The following is a 25,621-nucleotide window of genomic DNA, read 5'->3' as shown; positions in this document are numbered from 1 at the left end:
ATGCCCTGGTCTCTGGTCTTGTTCCTAAGAATCAACGCTAGGGAAATCTAGTTGGGAAAAAAAAAAGTTACCAAGAACTACTAAATTGTCTGCAATATCAAAAATAATGAAGAAAAATTGTGATACATGAACTGAGTAGACTATTATGCTTCCATTAAAATAAGTCTGAAAGTCTTTGCCTGCTGAGTGCATGTGCTGCACACACTTGCACAAACCCGTGTACAGGGCATTGTGTGGACACGCCTGGGCCTCACGGGGCTGCACACTGGGGTCAGGAGAGAAGTTAACTGCTGAGTCTGGAGCTGACTGGGTTGTAACAGTTGGGGGTGCTGCTGGCATCTGGGGCAGGGGAACCAGGGATGCAGCTCAGCACGCAGACCATGGGACAGCCGCCCCCCCCCGACCCCCCGCCCATCCCCTTCCACTGTGATCCAGCTCAAGTGTCTGCAGCGCACAGGCTGAGATTCTGGGATGGGGGTCCATTGTGAAGCAGAACGAGAACCCCAGTCAGAATCAATGTAAAAAATGAAACTTTAACTCTGGGATTGGTGCACTCAGCACACACTGACTGACCACAGGAAGTGGTCAGTGGGCTGTAACCAAGGGCCCAGAAATGAATGAGATGCAGAGCATCCTCTGGCCCTCGCTCCGGGGCAGGAAGCACACTGTCGTGCCCACCCACGCAGGTGACACGGGACAGGGCTTCTGGACTGCAGGAGGGCCAGTGGGTAGCGGGGGACTCCCTTCTGGGGCTGGCTTAGGTGACAAGACTGGGAGGTACGTGTCCTCGCAGGAGCAGGGTGGGTATGGGGGTTAGGGGATGGCATGAGAGGGGGGATCAGGGGACCAGTCTGAGAGGAGAGTGCTGGCCAAGACCTCCTGGCGGAGGCCCGGTGGGCAGGACCAAGGTGGACAGCTGAAGAGAGGCCAGGGCCTTGCAGGTCCCCAGATGGCCCCTCTGCTTGCGCTCTTGGGGAGCAGATCCTCAGGGCTAGGGGCCTAGGCAGAAGGGCTGAGGGGATGCCCTGCTTGCCTGGAAGGAGAGAGCAGGGTAGGAACTGTCAGAGGCCCTGGTGGGCAGTTTGGCCACCTTTGGGGAGGAACTGGGGGCAAGGCTGGGATACTGGCTGTCAGTATTTCCAGAGGCTTCATTAGGGAAATGGAAGGTATATGTCTCCTAAAGGGGCCCTAGGAAGAAGGCAGTTTCTTTACAGATGGGAGAAATGGGGGATGTCTCTGTGCGATGGGGGAGGAGCCCGTGGAGGGCCAGGTGGGAGAGAAGGGGCAGGTAATAGCTGGGCTCTGGGGGAGCAGCGGGGGGCTGAGCCTGGGGTGGGGTGGGAGGCAGCTTGTCCGAGGTGGGTGGGGGGAAAGCGGGGGTGGGGGCTGCGGTCAGGTTAGCGGCCTCTTGCCTCACTAGGAATCCCCAGATGCTGTAGATGTGTGTCCTGGGGCTGAGGGGATGGGCTGGGTAGTAGCTCTTGTCTGCTCTGCACATGGCTCAGGCCTGGCTGGGCGGGGTGTCTTCTCAGTTCAGGTGGTGGCAGCGGTGCCTTTTCCTGGCTCTGCCCTTCCCCTGGGCATCGCTGCTGGCCCCAGGGGAATGCGTGCTCAGTGTCACACACCTAAAAGCTGCTTCCTTTTCCTACCTCCTCGACAGACGACAAGACGTTCCAGTGTGAGATGTGCTTCCGGTTCTTCTCCACCAATAGCAACCTCTCCAAGCACAAGAAGAAGCACGGGGACAAGAAGTTTGCCTGTGAGGTCTGCAACAAGATGTTCTACCGCAAGGACGTCATGCTCGACCACCAGAGGCGGCACCTGGAAGGTGAGCGCACCTGTGGGCATGGGGTGACGCCACTCCGCCCCCGTGGGTGCCTGCTGTAAGGCGCTGCCTGACGGGAACTGGCACAGCCTCAGAGGTCCTGCTGGGAACTGTTGCGTTATGTGTTGGGGGGAACTGGAGCCATCCCGAACACTCCACAGGGTGCTGAACATTCCACAGGGTGCGGGGAGGATATCAGGGAAACTGGACTCTGTGGGACTGAACGTTCTCAGTCACCCCAAAGAGCTTTTCCAAGGAGTTTAATGCTGAGGAAATGCTTCCGATATAAGTTGGGAAAGGACGGGGTATGAAGTGCCACATGGGGTATGCTTGCAGCCATGTGGGTGGAGCAGAGCGCTGCAGGAGGATGCTGTTGGGGCCACGGGTGACTCCCCCTCATCCACCTCTGTTTGTTGAGGGGTCCTGATGACCCTTGCCAAGTGCGGCGGGCCTGGTGCTGCCCTTCCTGTGGGGGGCTCACGAGAGGCCAGCACAAGACAAAGGTGCACTTAAGTGGGGTCAGTAACGGGGTGGGATGTGGCAGGGCGATTGAGGGAAGGAGGTAAGACAGGAAGTGAGGTGTGTGTGCGGGGGATCCCGCAGGGCAGACCCGACGGGAAGGCCAGGGCACCAAAGAGAAGAAGACCTGGTTACCTGGGCCACAGGTGTGTTCTGAGCACACACCTCACCTGAGGCTTTCTCCAAGAACCTGCTCTGACAGACCCTCTTTTTAAGTGGCATTTCAACTTTAGTGGCTCAGATGTAAAGAATCCACCTGCGATGCGGGAGACCCAAGTTTGATCCCTGTTTTGGGAAGATCCCTTGGAGGAGGGCATGGCAACCCACTCCAGTATTCTTGCCTGGAGAATCCCCATGGGCAGAGGAGCCTGGTGGGCTACAGTCAGTCCATGGGACACAGAGAGTCGGGCATGACTGAGTAACTAAGCACAGCACAGCACAATCCTAATTTTTATTCTACAGGCCATTGCTCTCTTGCCAACTGGCCTCTGTAAGCAGCACTCACTGAACAGAGCACCTTCTTATTTAAAAAAAAAATCACTTTATAAAGAATTATGAATGGAGTATATGCCTGTTGGGGGAAAAAGTCAGATAACAAACTCGTACGTGAAGTCTGACCACTGCACACAGCTGTGTCATCGTGGCTTTTAATACATGCCTGATCACGTCCTGCCTCACATTTGCATCCTGCCTTTTTACCTGGCCCTTCCTTACCTGGTTCATAAGCTCCACCACTCCCTCTGTGATCTGGGGCTGCTCCAAGGGCCTGGTGTCCACTTAATGACTAGGTGGCCTTGGGCACGCCCCTGGGGCTGTCCCCTCACCATCTGTGGTGGGGATGACCACTGCGCTGACCCGCTGGCCTCGTTGAACTGGAACCCTGATTATCAAGCCCCAGGTGGGCCCCTAAGAGCCGATATTACCTGGAGAAGTCAGATGTTTCCTGACTGATAGATGTGTGGATTGCATTGTACAACTTTTATCTCACAACGTTTTACAGCTGACACAGCTCAGATCATTTTCCTTGGGAATGAGCGAATACTGTGTGGCTGTTCATGGCCTTCCCTTCTATATGGAAGCGTAAACCACACCTGCTTCATACCCGCATGCTTTACCCGCTGGGAACTATTGGTCTCCAGGTCACCTTGCCAGCCAAGTTTGAGCCTGGCTCTGTGTTCACATGGTTTATGCAAGAATGCCCCAGAAAGAGGTCAGTGGTTAGTAAGAGACCTTGAGAAGGAACTTCTTTCTTGTTTGTATCCAAAAATTCCTTGTTTCCTGAGAACTCAGTCTGTTTTGATCCCAATTATGAACACTTGGGCTTCCCCGGTAGTGCTAGTGGTAGAGAACCTGCCTGCTAATGCAGGAGGTGTAAGAGGCCAGGGTTTGACCCCTGAGTGGGGAAGATTGCTTGGAGGATAGCAAGCCAACCCACTCCAGTATTTTTGCCTGGAGAATCCCATGGACAGAGGATCCTAGCAGGCTACAGTCCATGGGGTTGAAGAGGCAGACACTGAAGTGACTGAGCATGCACACGTGAACACTTATGCCTTAATTTTTTTTTTTCTTACTGTTTACCTTGATCCTGATTGGGCTGATTTAACGTGAAGTATGAATATTACTATCTTTTTAATGTTTTTTTTTTAATAAGTATGCCCGCCTCCTCTCAGCTGCCTCAAAGAATCCCACAATTGTCTTGAGCCTTTAGGTTGAGCACAAATGCCTTCCTTACCAGTAACGCATTCTGACTCCTCTGCGTTGTAAAACTCGCTGCCCTTGGATTTGCAAGTTTCAGGTGCGGCAGGCATTAAGGAGCTTGTGGCGTGGGCTCCTGCTGCATCGCCCGGGCTCCGTCTCCGAGTGGCAGGTGGCACTAGTGCGTCATGGACAAGAGACCCTGCTGGTTCCTTGGACCCACCCGTGGGCAGCCCTGACCTCCGCTGGCTGGGCAAGCCCCTGGCGAATGGCGGATGTCGGAAGGGACCAGGGCTCCCGTGTGCGATGCGCGCTGACTCTGACTCTCGCGGGCGGGGGTTTCAGGAGTGCGGCGGGTGAAGAGGGAAGACGTGGAGGCCGGCGGCGGTGAGAACCTGGTGCGCTACAGGAAGGAGCCGTCTGGATGCCCGGTGTGCGGCAAGGTAACACGGGTCGATGCGGGACCCGGGACCCAGCTCACCTTTTCCTATGGGAAACCTCAGAGCGCTACCCACTGCACGCGGGGACGGGTTGAGGGAGAAGGTTTAGGGTCGAGTGGATGCTCGGGTGTCCTGACCCACGGGGTCCTCTCACTCGGTGCTCCGGTCATCTGCTCTCTTCGCGTCGGGGTGGGTCTCCAGTGAAGGAGCTCAGCCTTGTCTCCGCTCGGCTAGGATTTTCCACTGATGCCGCCAGAGTGCGCATGCTCCATCTCCAGTGCGCGGAGCCGGGCGCGTCTAGTGGAGGGGGCTGGACATTCTAGGTTTACATGTTGGTCAGTGGTGATCCTCCCGCACTATTTCCAAGTGAGACACTGACCCAGCCACGGCCACACACGCCATGCATGTCCATGGATGCTTGTGCCCCAAGTAAGCAAATCAATGCTGGGGTGTCTGAAATGGCTGTCAGAGAGGCCCAACTGCTCGACAGACCCTAAGCTTCCAGAGTGCACTGACCATCTGAACAGCCCCGGGCCACGTCCAGCAGGGGCATTGATTATCCCTGTGTGGGGAACCCTGTCCAGGTGCTGCCGTCCAGGCCACGTCAGCTTACCAAGGGAAATGGTGGTGGTCTTTGTGCATGCACCCCTTGCAGTTGCTCCACCCTTAGACTTGCTCCCACCGCTTGGGAGGCCCAGGCTCTCAGTCCCATAAGCCCACGGGAGCCACGTGGCCCTGGAGCATCGGTGCACCGTCAGCAGACACCAGGTCCAGACGGTGGAAAAGTGACACCCCAGGCCACTGGGCAGCTGTGATTTGGCCCAGCCTGCTGGCATGTGGCCACATTGCCAGATCTCTTGACCTTTTCAAGAGAAAACGGAAATCCATGTTTTTATGGGAAATTTCCTGATTTTTTTTTTTCTTTTCAAACCACAAAGCAAACAGGTCAGCTGGGTTGTGTGGCCCGTGGACCCACGGTGCAGGCCCTGACTCATTGTGGGTTTAGGGGCTGGAGGGGCAGGGGCAGCTGGTGCCACAGAATACACACCTGAGCCCAAGTGTCCAGGCAGGGGTGGGTGAGGCTGCCCTGTGTCCACGGAGCCTGCCGACCACTGGCTCTGAGGAGTGACAACACCGTGTCCCTCCTGTGTCCTTGGGAGACCCTGTGCACGAACCAGCCAGCTATGTGACTCACACTCAGACACGTTTTATTCTGTGAGATGTTCACTGGATGCTCCCAGAGGGACACCGGCAACAAAGGAACCTGAATGTCTCCAGAACTGACTTCTTCACTGCCTCCAACTATACCTTGTCTCCAGACCTGCCTGCTTGGAGAGGACAGGTGCTGGGGGACACCCAGGGCCTCTGTCCCTCCCCAGAGATGCTTGTCTTCCTGCTCTGCTGACTCGACTTCCCGCCTGGCCTCCCTGGGCTGGGGTCTCAGGGCTGTCAGCCCCAAGTCACCTGCAGATCTTGAACGGAGATGTCCCTCAAAAACATTTGCCTCTGTTCCTTGTGAACTGTTTTCCCTTTCATTGAAGTTTCGGTCTCTTTCTGAGAACAGCTCTAAGGAGACCTGCTCCTCTGGTTACTTGACCATTAGGGGGAAAGCCATGTGGCCTGAGACTTCAGATCAGGGGGCTCATGGGGGTGGGCTCTGCAGCCACATCTGGATTAGTATTGATTGGGTGAATGGCTGAGTCCCCACACTCATCACTTTAGACAGGAAATACAGAGAAATTGAGGGAGGTGATAATTATGCATGAAACAGGGGACACAAACTGTAACTCTGATACCCACTTTGAGAAGACTGCAGCTGTTTGTGTGACTTACTCTTCTTGGTAGGCCCCATTCCAATGAAATATTTGAGTAAAATTGTGAGCAGAGTAGTTTATGGTGAAGACTAGAGAACGGTTAGTTCTATATTATAATGTAAGCACCAGTTTAAATGGTTAAATGATCATGATTGCAGCCCCACGCGATTATTTCTCTCGAACACTGAGGATTTGTTGCAACTTATAATTGGGGAGGAAAATACTGCATTTTTGTGCCCGATTATGTTCTCTCAGTGAGGTACTACGTGCGTGGTAACAAGCATCTCTGCCCCCGCTCTCCTGCCCACAGGTGTTCTCCTGCAGGAGCAACATGAACAAGCACCTGCTGACCCATGGTGACAAGAAGTACACCTGTGAGATCTGCGGGCGCAAGTTCTTCCGTGTGGACGTGCTCAGGGACCACATCCACGTCCACTTCAAGGTGAGTCATGCGCCTGGCGCGGGGCGCACGGGGAGGCGGGGCGCACGGGGAGGCGGGGCGCACGGGGAGGCGGGGCGCACGGGGAGGCGGGGCGCACGGGGAGGCGGGGCGCACGGGGAGGCGGGGCGCACGGGGAGGCGGGGCGCACGGGGAGGCGGGGCGCACGGGGAGGCGGGGCGCACGGGGAGGCGGGGCGCACGGGGAGGCGGGGCGCACGGGGAGGCGGGGCGCACGGGGAGGCGGGGCGCGGCCGGCCCTCGGGGTTTGAGAGATCTTTTTGCTGCTCTCCAGGTGAGCTCTCTTGAGTGTTTGCTGCCTTTCACGCCCACCTAAAGGGCTCATGTTAAAAACCTTCCACGCTAGGTTACTCCTGGGAGAAGACCAAGGATCAGGCCAGGGGCTTTTGCTTCCCTCCCTACCTTTGAGGAACGTGAGATGAGATCTTCCCAGTGTGCAGGGTAGTGAGGATTAGGGGTCGCTCTCGGGGGAGAAGTGCCGATCCAGGAAAAAGGAAAGAGTGGTAGGGGCCCAAGTGAGAATGGAGAACATGCCCTCCAGGCGTCGTCCGGCTCAGGCACTGGTCTTGGGAGCTCCAGCTCTGGCATGCAGAGTCGTCTGAACGCAAGCAGGACCTAATGGTGGGGTGTTCCAGGTGACCCGAGGATAGTTTCTGCACCTAGTGTACAGGCCACCGGTTAAAGCTTCTGCCAAGCACGTTAGAAGCAGAGCACGGTGATTGTCTTGCAGGACATCGCGCTGATGGATGACCACCAGAGAGAGGAGTTTATTGGCAAGATTGGGATCTCCTCAGAAGAAAACGATGACCATTCAGACGAGAGTGCAGACTCAGAGCCTCACAAGTACAGCTGCAAAAGGTGTCAGGTAACCGGACCACGGCTGCCGAGTGCTCGGGGTAGCGGGGCTGCTGGCCCACAGAGGCTCAGGCATGGGTGGGGGCCCTCACAGACGTCCTGGAGGGCGCCCTGGGGCTCGTTGCTTCTCCAGGATGATGGTTGTGGGCCTTATCACCACCACAGGGACCACCGTGTCAGAACCAGTCTGGTCCACACGGTGCCTGTGTGGCTGACCAGCATGGGCCTGCGTGCCGGGGCTTCTCTCCTTGGCTGTGCCCTCGCACACAGCAGAGGGCCTTGCTTAGAAGCTGGGAGTGCGGGGGGAGGTTTCTATATCCAGCAATTGGTAGACCCTGCGGTTTCACGAAGTAGGTCCCTGTTCCTCCGGGGCACCCGCACCTGGCCCTGTACTTGTCAGGACCTTTGGGCGTGGGGGAGATGGGGTCGGTTGAACGTAGAGGAGAGGATTTCTGGAAGCTGCCTTGGGGGGCGGGGGACGGGACCTGCTGTAAGAGTTACAGGAGGACCTGAGGTCCGCCTCTTACGGGCCCCCATGCTTCGCGGGTTTGCCCGGCACCGGCCCTGCCCCTTGGAATTCTGCTCTGCTGCATGGAGGCGGGTTCTCCCCCTGTGCCCGGGGCGCCTGCGTGGAGGCGGCGCATCGTTAGCCGGGGAGGGGTGGGCTGCGTGCGCAGGTAAACAGCGTGTGCGTCCGCAGCTCACCTTCGGCCGCGGGAAGGAGTACCTGAAGCACATCATGGAGGTGCACAAGGAGAAGGGCTACGGCTGCAGCATCTGCCACCGGCGTTTCGCCCTGAAGGCCACCTACCACGCCCACATGGTCATCCACCGCGAGAACCTGCCCGACCCCAACGTGCAGAAGTGAGGATCCCGGGACTCTAGGGTGGAGGGAGGGCTGGCTTCCTGCAGAGGGGTGATGAGCACGGAGCAACTTGTCTCCTCGGAGAGCCCTGGGCCGGCCTGGGGGATGCCCTGGCCTTGCTCCTTCCTTGGTCATCAGCTCGCACAGTCTCTGGGACCCACAGCAGTGGGCGGCATTGCAGACCTGCCTACATAAAACCAGAGACCCTTTTCCCCAGAGTAATTAGGTTTTGAGAACATCAGCTCCCCCATCTGGCTGCAGCCGGTAATCAGTACTGTGTGTCCGGGTGACTCGGTCTACAGCCTTGTTTAGAGCCAAGTCCTCCACTGGGGCTGTGACGCGGTGGCCTGAACAACAGTGGTGTGTTATGTTGATGCTGAGGCCGAGCTCTGGGTCCCCCTGTGGCCATGGGAGAGGGTCAGCCCCAGCTCTCTCCTTGGCGTCAGGGTGTGTCTTCGTGGCCTTCCTGCTACGCTTGTCTCTGTGTCCCTGCTTGAAAGGACACCAGTTACTGGGTTAGGGCCCTTCCCGTGACCTCATCTTTAATTTGAGGACCTCTGCAGAGACCCCCATCTCCAGGCTCAGCCGTGTTCTGAGGTGCAGAGTCAGGATGCCAGCGTGTGAACTTCAAGGGGTACAACTCAGCCCAGATGTAGGCTGAAGTCTCGGGCCCGTTGTCACCCCCACAGCACCTTTTTTTTTTCACCCCACCTGCTGATAAAGGCGCTTATGCAAGTGCACTCTGAGTGCCGGTCCACCGAGGCTGTGTGCCGTCCTGAGCCTGTGTCTCCTTTCAGGTATATCCACCCCTGTGAGATCTGCGGGCGGATCTTCAACAGCATTGGGAACCTGGAGCGGCACAAACTGATCCACACAGGTAGCCAGGCCTGAGAGGACACAGTGTCGGAGGGCCAGGCCCCTTTGCGTGCTTCCTGCCCCAGGGGGTCATCCTCGTCTCCAGGCTGGTCCTTCTCCATCCATACTTGCTGCTCCTCCCAGCTCAGCCCCTCCTTGCCCAGTTCCCCTCTGGGTCCTTGCAGAGGCCAAGGAAGGAGGGCTCCAGCTGCAAGGTGTGGGTGGGGGGGATGTGCTTCTTCCCAGTGCTGCCCTCATGCAGTGACCTTGGGTCAGGATTCCCTGCGGTGACAGCCTGCCGTGTGTTTGCTTGTAGGTGTGAAAAGCCACGCCTGTGAGCAGTGTGGGAAGTCCTTTGCCAGGAAGGACATGCTGAAGGAGCACATGCGTGTCCATGACAACATTCGGGAGTATCTGTGTGCGGAGTGTGGGAAAGGTGAGGGCAGGTGCGGGCCTGGCCGTCATCCAGAAGGGGCAGCAGGCCAAGTGGGAGTTGGGGGTTGCCCAGACCTGAGTCATCTACTCAAGAAAGATAAGACCTGGAGTATTTAAATGCGGGTCAAGAAGAAAAATCAGTCAAAGGCGGGGGATAAAACCAAAGCATAGGTAAGCTGTTTTAAGAGCAGGGAGATGGTGCAGCGTGACTGTGTGATGTATAGAATACCCTCAGAATCACCATGTGGCCTCAGTGGAGGTGCAGAACCCTCAGCTGCTTACAAGGACCAGCTGTGTATTAAGACTGACTTTCTGTGGCCAGTGATGACGATGACCTTTATTTTAATCGGGTGAAATTAGTTAAATGAACCTGTTAGTAAAATAGCTCATATCGCTAAGTATAACCAGAAAGAGATAATCCCAGTCCATGGTAAAATTTTAACCCATTTCTGTTTGAAAAGAAACCGAAACTTGGGGAAGGCTTGGAGCTGTGGCTCCTTGGTGGTTTCAAATGGCTGCCAGTACTATGTATGGTGGAAGAGCGGCAGGGCCACCCTCCTTCAGATACAGGACAAATCAAGTTTGTCTTAATTTAAAAGTTTGTCTTGATGCCATTAGCATCTTTTAAAAATTTAATATTTCATGACGTTTTTATTTTTCCTTGATTTTTAAAATTAGGAAAATATAAAGCAAACACAAATGTTCCATAATTCTACTCACTGGATCAACCCCTATTAGCCTCGTAAAATAACCAGAGAAGAGCAGAAAGTGAGAAGTTGCTCACCCCAGGCAGTTCCAGTCCCCCTCCCCAGAGGCGAGAGTTTCTTGTCTGTTCTCGAGTAACCATGTGCAGCAGTGTAGATTGTTCTATTGAAAAAGTAACACAAGCACCTAACCAAAAAAAGTTTATTTTTAAATAACTGGAATGGTTATGCAAAATAGTTTTTCCCACCTCAGACCGTAGTTACATGCTTTAAAAGCAGCATGTAAATATTGCACAAAGTCATTTCTAGAAGTTTCTGCCCATGTCTTAGCCCTGGCTGTAGTGGGTGGAGCCCCAGCCCCATCTTTGCCCCAGCTCTTCCAGCCCCATTCCCACCGGCCTGGAGGGGACAGGTGTGGTGGGCCCTGCCCCCAGGTGAGCAGGGACAAACACAGCTGAACCCTGAGTGCTGCTCAGTGGGCCTGGCTGGATGGAGAGGGGGGTGCCCAGGGCAGGTACTATGGTCTGTTCTCCCATCTTGTACTGCATACATTTCCTCGGGGTGGGCATGAGAAGGGCATAGGTGCTTGTGGGTGGGCATGGGCACTCAGAGTGGGGCATGGGCTCTCGGGGTGGAGTGGGGGTGGGACATGGGCACTGGAGGTGGGGCGTGGGGGCAGGGAAGGACATGGAGATGGGGACAAGGACCCTTGGGGCAGGACATGGGCATTGGGGGCAGGGGGTGAGCGGGATATGGGGGGCAGGGCACGGGCACTGGGTGGGGGGGTCGGCAGGCATGGGTGCTGGGGGCAAGGTGTGGGGTGTGGGCATGGGCGGCTCCCGAGGTGGGGCGCCAGCCCGCTCTGTCCTGCAGGCATGAAGACCAAGCACGCGCTGCGCCACCACATGAAGCTGCACAAGGGCATCAAGGAGTACGAGTGCAGGGAGTGCCACCGCAAGTTCGCGCAGAAGGTCAACATGCTCAAGCACTACAAGAGGCACACCGGTGAGTCCGTGGTGCTCTCGTTTAGAGAGACCAGCCCGCTGGTGAGAGACGGCTTGAGCAGAGCCACCGCTGCTTGGGTCTTTAGCTCCCAACAGGCCCCAGGCTTTCTGGTCGAGCTTTGCTGCTGCTGCTGCCAAGTCGCTTCAGTCATGTCCGACTCCGTGGGACCCCATAGACTGTAGCCCACTAGGCTCCCCCGTCCCTGGAATTCTCAAAGCAAGAACACTGGAGTGGGTTGCCATTTCCTTCTCCAATGCATGAAAGTGAAACTGAAGTAGCTCGGTCGTGTCCAACTCTTAGCGACCCCATGGACTGTAGCCTACCAGGCTCCTCCATCCCATGGGATATTCCAGGCAAGAGTATTGGAGTGGGGTGCCATTGCCTTCTCTGCTGGTCAAGCTTTAGGAAGCTGGATAAGTAGCCGATTTCCCAGAAGCTCCCCCATCCCGGCAACAAGCCCCCTGCGTCCTGCTTGCCGCCCTCAATGCCTTTGGTGCCCTTCCCTCCCACTCAGCTAGGAGAAAGCATCAGACAAGGACCTGACGTGTGTGTGCATGGTCGTCATGTCATCTGGACAGGAAACTGGACCACCTTAAGTGTCTATCAGCAGGGCAGAGGCTGAATTGTGGTGTGTCCACCTTAAAGGACAGTGCATCCTTCAAATGATGAGATACGCATGTTAACTTTCATCAGTGTTCGTGAGCTCATTTCTTATAAACAGTTGTCTATCGGTAAGCATGTTTAAGACAGAATCAGATCGACAGCAGAATGAGAGACAGTCCTCCCTGGGTGGTGGAGCTATGTGTGACGTTTCTAGTAGGAGCATCTGGTTGGTTCATATCTTTTCTAAAATGGACTTGAGTCTTGCCACTGCTTGGCCCAGCTGTGTGCCCACCTGTGTGCCCACCTGTCTCACTGCCCCCAGACCTGGCCAGGCCACCACACAGGTCTGCTTTGGGTCCCCCTGGAATGCCAGCCCGCAGGGCGCTGGGCTTTCACAAAAGCATGCCGCTCTCCTTTTCCTGGAAAGTCCATCCATTTCTTGCTTCTCCTTTTCTGGGAAGCATTCGCCTCCTGGGACTGGGTCCTGCTCCTCCTTGAGGGTCTCACAACTCTCCACCCACTGGGGTATAGTGGCCTCTGTCCCTCTTGCCTCCAGGAGCCACGTGAACATGGGGTCCCAAGTACCAGGGGCCCAGCAAATACAGGACCGAGATAAGCAGGCTTGAAAGTCACTTGCCTTGCTTTACATTTAGGGCAAATGTTTATTTAAGAGGCAGAGGGCCCACCTTTTTTGTCAGCTTGGGGAGTGCAACAGTCTTGACGGCTCGACGCTTCCATATTACCAGGTTCCAGGCGGGCAGGGTGACTACCCCAGACCGAGTCACTGATCTGAACACTCAGACACCTGCAGTAGGATGGTTTTCAAGCCGCAGTTTGCTGGTTGAGTGGGGGAATGAAGGTTTACTGTCTGTCATCTCCGGGTAACTTACAGCCCCCACAGTCTTTACAAATACAGAAACGTGTCATGGACAAGACCGATGCTGTATACAGTTAAAACACTCGTGAAACGTGAAGTTAAATGTGCCTTTTCCTGCAGGGATTAAAGATTTCATGTGCGAACTGTGCGGAAAAACATTCAGTGAGAGAAACACAATGGAGACGCACAAGCTCATCCACACGGGTAAGCAGGGGCGCCTGGGGACCGGCCGGCTGGCCGCTGTGGTCTCTGCTGGGGCCATCTGGGTGTGCAGGGTGTGAAGAGCTTGGCTATGAGGCTCTATGTGAATTTTTTCAGAATATCTGGCACTATTGTGCCTTAATGCTGGCCCCTTGCCCCCTAAAATTCAGCCACAAAACTTTCAAATATTCATGCTCGCCTTGTCAGATGGTGATTGAAACATTCCTGGGTGGGAGGAGGGTCTTTCCAAGGCCTGACCTCAGGGTGGGTGACTCAGTCCTCAACCTAGAGGCTGACCCCCTCACCACCCGCGCTCGTCTCTCCCCGTGCGCGCGGGCAGTGGGCAAGCAGTGGACGTGCTCCGTGTGCGACAAGAAGTACGTCACTGAGTACATGCTGCAGAAGCACGTGCAGCTCACCCACGACAAGGTGGAGGCGCAGAGCTGCCAGCTGTGTGGGACCAAGGTGTCCACCAGGGCCTCTATGAGCAGACACATGCGGCGCAAGCACCCTGAGGTGAGCGCGCACCGGGCGGGGCTGCCCTCTCCCGTGCGGGCCCGGCGCCTCTGTCCTCGGTCCCCCGGCTTCCCCCGCTCCGAGACCCCACCACACAGGGTCACCACCCCTGGCATTCCCCTGGGCTCCCCTCTGCCTGCGGGTAGGAGGCACCGAATGGATGCGTGAATAGAAGAGCCCCAAATGGGTTTCTTCTGAAGTAATCAATTACTCCCTCCCTGGGATTATAGCAGGACAGGGGTGCTACCCTTCCTCTCCCCCATTCCTCCCTTTAGAGTAGCCAGAAAATGTGCAGAACCAGGGGCTCCGCGTGGTGTTGGGGGCTGCTTAGAAAGTGGGCCTGAGGACTGAGACGGAGAAAGTATATCCAGGAAGGTAGGTGGACCCTGACACCCCGGTGCTAAAGGCAGGTCCAGGGCATTGAGTAAGTCATTGTGTTTGAAAAAGCAGTAAACTGAAAACAAAACTAGAGGCTTTATAAGCGCAAAAGCGGTGAAAATTTTGAATGAACGATTTGACTCAGTAAGCAACCTAACATTTAGAGTTTCTGGGGGTCAAGAGAACACGCAAAGGGAAAACTGAAAAATGTGTCAGTATCGTTAACAGATACTGGCTGTTAATAGTAAAGATAGCACGCCTTCCACGAGAATAACAGAGAACCCCCTGTGTCTGGGGAGAGGAGATTCACAAAAGGAAGTACATGTGGTTGAGACACGAGAGAAAGCCTTTAATAGTAGAAGCTGCCATCCTTCCTCCATTGAATTAGGGGAGGTTCTGGGATTCAGAATGACTGGAATTGCACCCAATTCCAGGACTGGAAGCTCAGAGGTTAAAGCGTCTGCCTGCAATGCAAGAGACCAGGGTTCGATCCCTGGGTTGGGAAGATCCTCTGGAGAAGGAAATGGCAACCCACTCCAGTACTCTTGCCTGGAAAATCCCATAGACGGAGCAGCCTGGTAGGCTACAGACCATGGGGTCGCAAAGAGTCGGACACGACTGAGCGACTTCACTTTCACTTTTCCACGATGTGCACAATTGCATGTCCTCCTGAGGGTCGTGTGACCATCTCCCAGTGTTTTAATAAATGACTCTTTGGACCGCTGGGTGTCCAGCAAGAGGAATGCCACTGTGTTAGTGGTAGTTCAGTGATGTGTGTGACTGTAACGTATTTGCAGAGAGTTCTGAGTAAGATTGTGAGTGTTCATTGTAAGAAGGCAGTATACACCTTAGACTACAGGTGCACCCACAGCATGTCATGCACATTGTGTGTTTGCAGGATGCTCACCTGTGTAACATAGACAAGGTGGTGAAGCAGGAAAGGGAGAAAGCATTGCACTGTGGTCTTCTGGCACCGAAGTTTTGGTTCTTTCTTATCTGTATGTTTTTCTCTGTTTTAAATAGTTGCCTCTGAGGAACATGGGTTACTTTTGCAATTACAAAAGCACCTTCTGCTTCATTTGGGTGATAAGTTCATCTTTTTCTCCCATCACCTCGCCATGTCCTCCACAGCCGGTGCAGGTCCCTGACCCGCGGACCCCTGGCTCTTTCCGCTTAGCACGAGGAACTGGGATTCCACCAGCTTTGCTCCTTTCACTCCAGCCTTTCCACCTAGTGGCCTGCTGGCATCTCCACCTAGAGAAACAAAGTCGGGAGCAGGAGCCTGACGTGTCAGCATCTGTCTGGCTGCCCAGTGTCAGTGGGGCCCCCTTTAGGTGTTGGGGCCCAGGGCAGGCACTGCAGGCTCCCCCGGGGGCTCATGGTGGGTGGGAGCGAGTGATTTCCCGGCACGTGGGTGTCTGTAGCTCCGTACACTAATGGTGTGCACGGCGGTTTTTGCCCATGGCACTTGTGATGCGTGCTGCTGGGTTGCAGGGGCCTTGCGGACACGGAGTGGCTCGACAGACGTTTTCCTCTGGTTAACGATCACTTGCCTCATGTGTCCATCTGCACGGCCACCTCTTGGCACCTCTTCCTCTCAAGCCCACGTCGCTGGGCTGCAGAGTGCTCTGGAGGGGCCCCCAGCAGGCTCGCGCTGCTCTGTCGGGGCTCTCTTCTCAGTCCCTTCTGTCTCAGGCACTTTAGCTTCTCTCCCCTGGGCTGCTTTCCTTGGATCCTTTGATGTTTCTCTGTTGTGTGTTCAAACAAATAGTTAAGTGCCTGCGGGGATGAGCGCTGTTGACCAGCTGGAACGGGGGCGCCCTGTCCTCTTGGACCTGACGGTGGTCCAAGAGGTGGGAGATGGAAGGAGGGGAAGGATGCAGACACGTCATATAGACAAGAGCAGAGGGAACGGAGGAAACGTCTGCAGACTGCAGGAGTGGGGCAGGGGAGGCTCTGCTGTGGTGAGGGCACCGCCCGCGGCCAGGCTGTGCAGGTGTGCTGGGCACAGACTCGGGCGTGGGGGTCTGGTGAAGGCTGGCCAGCGTGTTAGGGTGTTAAGCATAAACTGCTTTCACATATTCAGGATCTTTCAGAATTGATGCTATTTTGTGACTTCACTTACAATCTTTCCCTTTGAATGAATGTTACATTGAGGAAAATGCAAACACAAAAAGTGCTTTTCACCTGTGGTCTAATCTCCTAACGAGAGTAAAGTCAGTAAGTGCTGCTGTGGTGGTTCTCTGTGGCTTCCAGATGGTGTGACGAGGACACTGATGATGCCGTTGGTGATGATGGAGATGGTGGTGGCGGTGACGGGGTGGTGGTGGTGACTGACAGCCGTGGAGGTCGTGTGGTGGGAGAGAACAGTCAGTGGCCTCCAGCTGCGCTGACTCAGCTTTGCAGCCTCAGTCACGCTTGGGTTCTCGCCACCACGTCACAGATGACTGCCTTGCTGGCCACCCTCTCAGAGGGTGCCCTGTCCTGGATGGTCTTGGATCCTAAGCCCAGAAATACAGTGGTCGGTCATCTTTCTTAAATAAGCCACACCCATGATATATAGCCTGTAGTTTTATTCTTAATTTATTTTGGAACAAAAATGGGAAGATGCTTGCAAAGCCTTTTGACTGCAGAGCCGTTTGGACAGACTGCCATGCTCTCCCTGGTTGTGTTTAGTTTTCCCACGGCCGCCTCCGTCCCTTAGCGGCTCCCCGTCACAGCCTCCCTCCCAGGTGTCCTTCGTGCTCTCTGCACCACCTGTGACTTGTTCACGTAGGTGACCACAGTCACCTGTATCGCCAGCGTCAGTGGGGTGTGGACCAGGTTCGGGGTGAGGGAGGAGCCGTGTAAACCTCGAGTGTGTGTCCCGGTGTGAGAGTCTGCCTCCTGCTGAGGACAGGCTGGTGAGGCTCGTGGGGGCGCGCAGGTAGGAAAGTAAGGTGTGTTACGTGTACACGTCTCTCTCTTGGTAGCTCATTGTAGGATGGGTTTGCCATACTGTGTCTCTTCTGCTCTGCTCTTAGTGAGAGATACTGAGATTGAGTGAGGACACACTTCCTGAGAGAGTGGACAGCGTGGACAGGAAGGGGAGCAGAGTCTCCACCTGGGGCAGTGGACAGTGCGGTGATGCACAGACGGGCGAGGGGACACCCCCGTGTGTGGGAACGCAGCAGACACTTGAGAAGGGGACCTGGGAGGAGGGAAGGAGAGGCGGGCAGGACTCTGGATCCCAGGCTTCTGAGTGCCGAGCAGGGCCGGTGGGCACGCGGGGGCCTGTGAAGGAGATGGCTCAGCAGCCGTGTGTCTGGCCCCACCCGCCCTGGGCTGGCCTTCAGGCGCCGTGTCCTGGGCTCACGGCCCTGCACCCCCTCCTAGGTCCTGGCCGTGAGGATTGACGACCTGGACCACCTCCCGGAGACCACCACCATCGACGCCTCCTCCATCGGCATCGTCCAGGTGAGCCCGGAGCACACGGGGCAGGTCGTCTCACCTAAGGAGCCCAGCAGGTGTCAGGAGCGGCCTTTGGGGAAACCCCCATGTGTACTCTCATTTCCCTCTGTTTTGTTAATTGGTCGTCAAGGTAGCTCAGACAGTAAAGCGTCTGTCTGCCTACAATGCAGGAGACCCGGGTTCGATCCCTGGGTCGGGAAGATCCCCTGGAGAAGGAAATGGCACCCCACTCCAGTATTCTTGCCTGGAAAATCCCATGGACTGAGAAGCCTGGTAGGCTACAGTCCATGGGTCTCTAAGAGTCAGACACGACTGAGTGACTTTACTTTCCAGGAGCCTTCTAGTTTCTGTGAACGTTTCTAGAATTTAAGTTTTCTGAAAATAGATGTGTGTCTTTTTAGAGAATAGATTGTTTATTAAGACTGAGTTCCCCCAGAGAAAACAGTAAAGTGTGTGTGTGCACGCACGTGCAGAGAGAGTTAGATTTATTTAAGGAGTTGGCTCACTCAGCTGTGGGTCTGGCAGGTCCAGAGTCTGCCGGGAGGGCTGGAGGCTGGACGCCTAGGAGGAGCCGATGCTGGAGGCAGAATTCCCTCATCTTCTGGGAACTTTGTCGGCTCTCAAGGCCTTTACCTGATTGGTCCAGGCCCATCCCCATTTCAGAAGGTGCTGTTTTATTCACCACCTACTGGCTTCAGTGTTAATAATATCTGGAAAACACCTTCAGGACAGCATCTGGACTGGTGTTTGACCACATGACTGAGCGCCCCAACCTAGCAAAGATGATGCTTTAGTTAATCATCACAAGTATCACCCAGAAGAGCTTAGTGTGACTAGACTGTTATAAGCAAAATAACCTTAAACGTATTAGGTGAACTTTCAAAAGGAATTTGTAGTCAGTACCTCTATATAAAGGTTTTCTCTTATTTTGAAGGGAACACTTCATGCTCAGTTACTTTAAAATCTCATTTTCCCATCTCTGTTTTGCAGTAGAGCTTTGAGCGCAGTGCTCAGTGGCTGGGTTGCGCTGAACAGCCAGACCCGAGGCCCAGGACCACATCCACCCCTGACATGGGCAGTCCCTTGTGGCCATGGGGTCTGTCTGTCACTGGGTGGGACCACACCTCATGGGATGGCACCGAGGACAGGACGGGTGGTGGGTGACCGGGGCAGAGAGCCCTTCGGGCCACCACTGCCCAGAGGCCTCTGTGATCCTGGGCTGGGCCAGCTGTGGGTCAGCAGGAGGGAAAGAAGTATGCCGGGCACCCATCTGCAGTCACCGTTACCGCTGGGCCCTTATTTGCTGTCCCTAAAAACCACGACCACACGGTTCTTGCAGTCAGACTCATCCTTGATCCAAGATTATGTCCACAGTGAACCTATGTCAGCCTGGGGCAGAGAGCCCAATGTGAAAGCCTTTGCAGCCTCAGGCAGAGCTCAACAGGGCTGAAACAGGGGCTCAAAACCTCTGTTTTCAGAGATATTTCTATTTCAGCACAAAGTATGATTTGTACCCAACTTCCCTCACTTTAAAGAAAAGCAGCGGAAACCAGCAGGAACTTGTTCCCATCCCTAGACGTGCACATTAGCAGATGGGCCTGGTAACCTGGTGTCTGGAGATGGTGCCAGCCTCGGGGGCACGACGCACTGACCTGTCATTGTCTCACCTTCTGCTCGTTCAGCCTGAGCTGAGTCTGGAGCAGGAGGAGCTGGCCGAAGGGAAGCACGTGAAAGCCACCAGAAGAGCTCCCAAGAGGAAGCAGAAGCCGGAGGAGGAGGCCGGGGCCACGGGGCCTGAGGACGCCACCTTCAGCGAGTTCTCAGAGAAGGAGGGCACGTTCTCGGGCGCTGTTGGGGATGAGACAGACTCGGCCGTGCAGAGCATCCAGCAGGTGATGCTTGTGTGGAGTCCGGCCCGGGTGCGGGGGGCTGGCCTGTTACCCTTCCCCCCGTGGGGACTTGGACCCTGACCGCTGTCAGCCTGTGCCCTGTTTCCCCGTGAGTGTTTCCCAGTGGAGACCCAGAGGTCACCACCATCGTGGTGAAAAGCAGCTGAACCCCCACAGTTGGGAACTGGCTGGGACCAGTTTGGGAGGTTCTCAGGGGCCTGAGTGTGCTGGTCAGGCGGGGGGACCCGACCCTGCAAAGCAGGGGGTGTGTCCAGCCACTGCTCTTAGCCAGAACTTCCCCTTTGCCGACCCTTCCCTGCCTGGGTTTCAAGGCCCCCAGCTCTCTGTCTGCATGTGTTGGACACCGCACCTCTCTTGAGTGGCCCTGGTCATCCTGGTTGCAAGGGTTCCTGTGTTTCTCTGGCCTTTTGTCCCTCTTCGTGGGGAGAGCGCTGCTGTCTTTTTTGTTTGTTAGCTCTTGGCACCGCACTCGGGTTTGTTGTCCTTCTGAGCTTTGCAGTGTGTTAAGAGACAACGAAGAATGTTCTCGTGATCGTTGTTGGTCAGTTGCTGAGTCATATCTGATTCATTGTGAATCAGATATGACTTCCCTGTTCTTCACTGTCTCCCAGAGTTTGCTCAAACTCATGTTGCTTGAATCGGTGATGCCATCCAACTATCTCATTCCCATTGTTGTCCCATTCTTCTCCTGCCCTCAATCTTTCCCAGCATCAGGGTCTTTTCCAATGAGTCAGCTCTTCACATCAGACGGCCAAAATATTGAAGCTTCCGCTATTTAGCCTCAGTCCTTCCAGTGACTAGTCAGGGTTGATTTCCTTTAGGATTGACTGGTTTGCTCTTGCAGTCCAAGGGACTCTCAAGAGTCTTATCCAACACCACAATTCAAAAGCATCAATTCTTTAGCGCTCAGCCTTCTTTATGATCCACCTCTCACATCCATACTACAGGAAACACCATAGCTTTGACTAGATGGACCTTTGTTGGCAAAGTAACATCTCTGCTTTTTAACACACTGTCTAGACTTGTCACGGCTTTTCTTCCAAGGAGCAAGCATCTTTTAGTTTCACCTTCTGCAGTCACCATCCACAGTGATTTTGGAGCCCAAGAAAATAAAATCTGTCACCGCTTCCACTTTTTCCCTATCTGTTTGCCATGAAGTGATGGGATCAGATGCCATGATCTTAGTATTGAATGCTGAGTTTAAGCCAGCTTTTTCACTCTCTTTCACCCTCATCAAGAGGCTCTTGAGTCCCTCTTCACTTCAGCTTCTCTCGTGATTACTGTTGTTTTTTTTCTCGACACTGAAATCATTTATTGCTCAGTTCCAACTGATGGTCTCAGTGATCACATCTGTATCTCGTTTTTCTTTTTCCCTGGAATTGTTTCCAGGAAACACTAGCGTGGTTTAGTCTTTCACCAGCACGTTTCACCTCCTTCCTTTGGGCCGAGCGTGAGATGATCCCCGCGTCACGGGGGATCCTCTGCAAAGCACAGCACAGGAAGCTGCTCTTGTTCTCAGTTCTTGAGAAACTAAAGGACTCGTGTCGTGCGTGACTCTTCCAGGTGGTGGTGACTCTGGGCGACCCCAACGTGACCACCCCGTCCAGCTCCGTTGGCCTGACCAACATCACCGTGACCCCCATCACCACCACGGCCGGGACCCAATTTACCAACCTCCAGCCGGTGGCCGTCGGGCACCTGACCACTCCGGAACGCCAGCTCCAGCTGGACAACTCCATCCTGACTGTGACCTTTGACACCGTCAGCGGCTCCGCCATGCTGCACAACCGCCAGAACGACCTCCAGATCCACCCGCAGCCGGAAGCCTCGAACCCTCAATCTGTGGCCCACTTCATCAACCTGACCACCCTGGTCAACTCCATCACGCCCCTGGGGAGCCAGCTGGGCGAGCAGCACCCACTCACGTGGCGGGCGGTGCCCCAGACGGACGGGCCGCCCCCACCGCCGCCGGCCCCCGCCCCGCAGGCCACCCAGCCCTCAGTGCCGGCCGAGCAGCAGCCACAGATGTACAGCTACTGAGGCGACTTGCAGAGACCAGGGAGAGAGCCACAGATGGGGGTTTGTTTTCACTTGAGATTTGCTGGCTGGATACCAAACAGAGAAAAGCAAACACATTATTGCAGTGTAAGTGAGGTTGACTTAGTTTTTGCAGAAGTCTCTCCAAATGCCCCCAGAACCATGGCAGTATGGCAGCTGAACTCAGAAGTGAGCCTGGGCAGGCCAGTTGTCCGCGGGAGCAGCCCCCTGCCTTCCCTCCCAGAGCTGGAGGGACTCAAGGTTTGGAAAAGGGAAGTGGTTTGTTTGCTTGCTTGTTCCCTTTAGGGCTCAGCTGCTGAGTTAAAATGTAGCAACGTGCTGGGCAGGAACAGAGTTTTCTCCTGGCTCCCGGACTTTGAACAGATAGAAGTTCAAGTCACATTTACCTTCTTTGAAATTCCAGTTGAGTTGTCCTTGGCTGAAACCACGTGGGAAGCTGCCCTGTGGGGTGACGCCCCTCCTCTTGCCTTCCGTTGGTCACAGGCAAGCGGTCACATGAGGTCACTCAGCAAGGCATCTTAGTAAGGGTTCCTGAATGGATTTTCAGTATGGTTCTTTTTTTAAACTTTACCTAGAGCATATCTCGCGTGTTCAAAACTGCAGAGACCACGTTCTTCTCTGTTTTCCTTTGACACGCGATGTCATTTGCACTGTAGGCCTATGTCCAGCTTACATAGCTGCCCCAACGCTGGAGTCGCTGTTAACGTGCATCAGGAGGGCCTCCTGCTGGCCCTTCTGGAGGCTCCCTGGAGCCGTCTCAGGACTCTGCCATCCAAATGTATTTATTGTGGCTGAGACTCAGCTAGAGTCCCCTGAACTGGAGAACAGGGAAGAAATTCATGTCTTTTTTCTGTTTAAACTCTAATTCCAAAGGTTGATGTGTTTCAAGACCAGTTTTCTATAAAAATGTTGAATGAACTTTGCTCCTTACGGGGAAAAGGGGTAGGTTTTTTCTGAAATACAGAGATAGTGCTGTCCTGCCAAGTAGTGTGAAAGCAGAAAAGGTCATTAGCTGAGCAGTAGAAGCATCAGCGCCCCGAATGAATGAATGAATGAATGAATGAATGTATGTGCTGAGTGACAGCTCACACGTGTGCGCCCATTTCAGGGGTGGTGGGTGAGGCTCAGGGCCACTGAGGTGGTGGCCAGCAGCCAGTCCTCTGGCTGCCCAGCCAGGGAGACAAAGAGGCAGGTGAAGAAGCTTGAGTGAGGCCTTTGCCCTGTCCAGAAAGAAAAGATAACAGTTGCTTTGCTTGGTCTCGATCGCTGTTTGTGCTCCTGTGTTAGTTGGGAGACCTTCAGTAAAGAGGGAGTAAATGAGACAGACTCACCTGATGGCTGCCAGTGAGGCTGCGGGTGATCAGTCACGCCAAAGGCAGCGTTCTCAGCACTTCATGTAGTTCTCAGTCACAGGATGTTGAGGAGAGGGCTAGGTTTTGATGTGTGCAATACAGGCCTTCATGAACTAAGCTCATCACCCATGCAGCATGTGAAAGGGGGCTGCAGAATTCACCCTCCACACCCAGCTCGTCCCTAACTCCCAGCTTGCACCTCTCCGTTGAATTTGTCGTGGGCGATTATTTGACTTTTAATTTATGATAATTATTTTTATGTTATTTATGTATATAATTAACTGCTTTATACGTAATAGTTTCATCAAATGAACTTGGGCTAGGGGTGATAATATTTTCTAAGCATTCTCTCTGTTCTCCAAATGTAAGTGGTCCGGGTGTCTGTGGAGTCATCAAGCACGCCAAGGTCCCTAAGTTATTTTTTTAAACATCACTGACCATTTCCTTTTGCACTTGCAGAAGATAAAGGACAAATGACCAAGAAAAAAAACCCAGATGGGATTGAACACCTGCTATCATTTATCTTTTATTCCTCTTCCCTATGAAATAAAGGCCTTTTAAATCACAATTTTATTTTTTTAAGAAAAGTTGTTTTTGTGACTAGGATAAGAATGCGTCGTATGTTTTTAAAGAACCTAATTTAGGTTGTGTGGCCCCGGTGTACTTACCATTGTTCATTTAAATACACAGATGTGTAATAATACTTCTTGTTACAATAAGTGAAAACTCGAAATAAAAATCAGATTTACTCCTGAGTTTCCTGTAGAAATACTTGTTCCAATAGGATCATTGTCTGAGGCAAAATAGATTTGTGCTGTTGTAAAATAGTTGCTATGAGTTTCTATATAAAAAACTGGGGAGCAAAAAACCTACTCGGCCCAAAGAGTCATCAGCTCTAGACTATTGTGTACAAACGGAGAAGGCAATGGCACCCACTCCAGTGCTCTTGCCTGGAAAATCCCGTGGACGGAGGAGCCTGGTAGGCTGCAGTCCATGGGGTGGCTAAGAGTCGGACACGACTGAGCAACTTCACTTTCACTTTTCACTTTCATGCACTGGAGAAGGAAATGGCAACCCACTCCAGTGTTCTTGCCTGGAGAATCCCAGGGACGGCAGAGGCTGGTGGGCTGCCATCTATGGGGTCGCACAGAGTTGGACACGACTGAAGCGACTTAGCAGCAGCAGCAGAGGGGTTCACAGAGGGCCACAGTGATTTCATCCCATTTCCTCCTACAGTTGTGCACCTGGGATCTATTAAAACACTAAATCCTTTCTACCAGGAAACGGGGGTGCTGCTGCTGCTGCTAAGTCGCTTCAGTCGTGTCCGACTCTGTGTGACCTCATAGACGGCAGCCCACCAGCCTCCGCTGTCCCTGGGATTCTCCAGGCAAGAACACGAGTGGGTTGCCATTTCCTTCTCCAATGCATGAAAGTGAAAAGTGAAAGTGAAATACTCAGTCATATCTGACTCTTAGCGACCCCGTGGACTGCAGCCTACCAGGCTCCTCCGTCCATGGAATTTTTCAGACAAGAGTACTGGAGTGGGATGCCATTGCCTTCTCTGGAATCCCTCTGAGTTACGCTAAATCAGTAAACAGAAGACGCTTGATCTAGGCCCGTAAACTTGTGAAGTTGTGTCGTTCCGAGCCACCCAACGCTGTGAGCCTCGCAGAGCTGGCCCCCAGGGTACACTGCCTAACGTGGACTGTGAGGCAAGGATGGGAGGGGGCCCGCAGGGGGCTGTGTTCCCATGCTGGGTGCTGCTCCACTGTGACCATGTGACCAAGAGTGACTGCCTTGGAGGATTCCAGGCTCTGGAGGCAGATGGGTGGGCCTGACTGCCACGGCACCCAGAACTCATGGCTCCCAACTTAGGGCCGTGTGAGTCACTTTCCTATTGGGTTTTGAAAGGTGTCAAGGCTGAGAAGTCACGTGTCCTTCAAATCCCATCAATTTGTTTAAAGACAAGATTTGCCAGGAGCTGTGCTTTTCCATGGCTCATGGTCTGCTCAGATCACTCATCCCGAGTGGGGGACACACTTGTGGTGTATTTTGAGAACGATTGTAATTCCTGTGTGGTTCAGACCCTGTGAAATGTTTGGATTATTTTAAATGACCCAAACGTTGAAAATAAGATATTAAAATATTAGAAGCTTTCACAGGTTTGGTTTGGTTTTGTTTTTTAAGGAACAGAGCCAATCCCTGGTCAGAGAACTAATATCCTGCATGTCCCACAGTGCAGCCATCAATTTTTTGAAAAAGCGGGTGGTAGCAGCAATTTTCGTAAAGCTTAAGTGGAGACATTTGTGTTAGTTACTTAGTCATGTCCGACTCTTTGTGACCCCATGGACTGTAGCCTACCAGGTTCCTCTGTCCATGGAGTTCTCAACGCATGAATACTGGAGTGGGTTGCCATTCTCTTCTCCAGGGGATCTTCCCCACCCAGGAATCAAAGCTGGGTCTCCTGCATCACAGGCAGATTCTTTACGGTCACCAGGATAAGCCCTTAAACGGAGAGAATCAGTCCAGTTCATTTGCTCAGTTGTGTCCGGCTCTGCGACCCCATGGACTGTAGCATGCTATGCTTCCTGTCCATCACCAACTCCCAGAGCTTGCTCAAACCCATATCCATTGAGTTGGTGATACCACCCAACCATCTCATCCTCTGTCACCCCCTTCTCCTCCTGCCTTCAATCTTTCCCAGTGTCAGGGTCTATTCCAGTGAGTCGGCTCTTCACATCAGGTGGCCAAAATATTAGAGTTTCAGCATCAGTCCTTCCAGTGAATATTCAGGGTTGATTTCCT

The 25,621-nt window shown here is 54.0% G+C and overlaps 1 protein-coding gene across 1 annotated transcript in view; it reads left to right on the top strand.

Moving 5' to 3' along the window:
- Nucleotides 1–21,446, top strand: part of PRDM15 (PR/SET domain 15) — a 46,385-nt gene extending 24,939 nt beyond the window's left edge. Inside the window, exons 11-23 of the mRNA XM_068975590.1 lie at nt 1,661–1,828; nt 4,385–4,482; nt 6,604–6,735; nt 7,483–7,617; nt 8,308–8,471; nt 9,270–9,349; nt 9,644–9,763; nt 11,340–11,471; nt 13,072–13,155; nt 13,493–13,668; nt 17,422–17,502; nt 19,179–19,388; nt 20,970–21,446. Of these exons, the coding sequence (XP_068831691.1) occupies nt 1,661–1,828; nt 4,385–4,482; nt 6,604–6,735; nt 7,483–7,617; nt 8,308–8,471; nt 9,270–9,349; nt 9,644–9,763; nt 11,340–11,471; nt 13,072–13,155; nt 13,493–13,668; nt 17,422–17,502; nt 19,179–19,388; nt 20,970–21,446 (2,057 nt within the window). The remainder of the gene's footprint in view (nt 1–1,660; nt 1,829–4,384; nt 4,483–6,603; nt 6,736–7,482; nt 7,618–8,307; nt 8,472–9,269; nt 9,350–9,643; nt 9,764–11,339; nt 11,472–13,071; nt 13,156–13,492; nt 13,669–17,421; nt 17,503–19,178; nt 19,389–20,969) is intronic.
- Nucleotides 21,447–25,621: the final 4,175 nt, after the last annotated feature.

This window comes from Capricornis sumatraensis, chromosome 1, assembly GCF_032405125.1.
Source record: "Capricornis sumatraensis isolate serow.1 chromosome 1, serow.2, whole genome shotgun sequence".
Taxonomy (NCBI): domain Eukaryota; kingdom Metazoa; phylum Chordata; class Mammalia; order Artiodactyla; family Bovidae; genus Capricornis; species Capricornis sumatraensis.
This window is presented reverse-complemented; position numbering and strand designations above follow the sequence as displayed.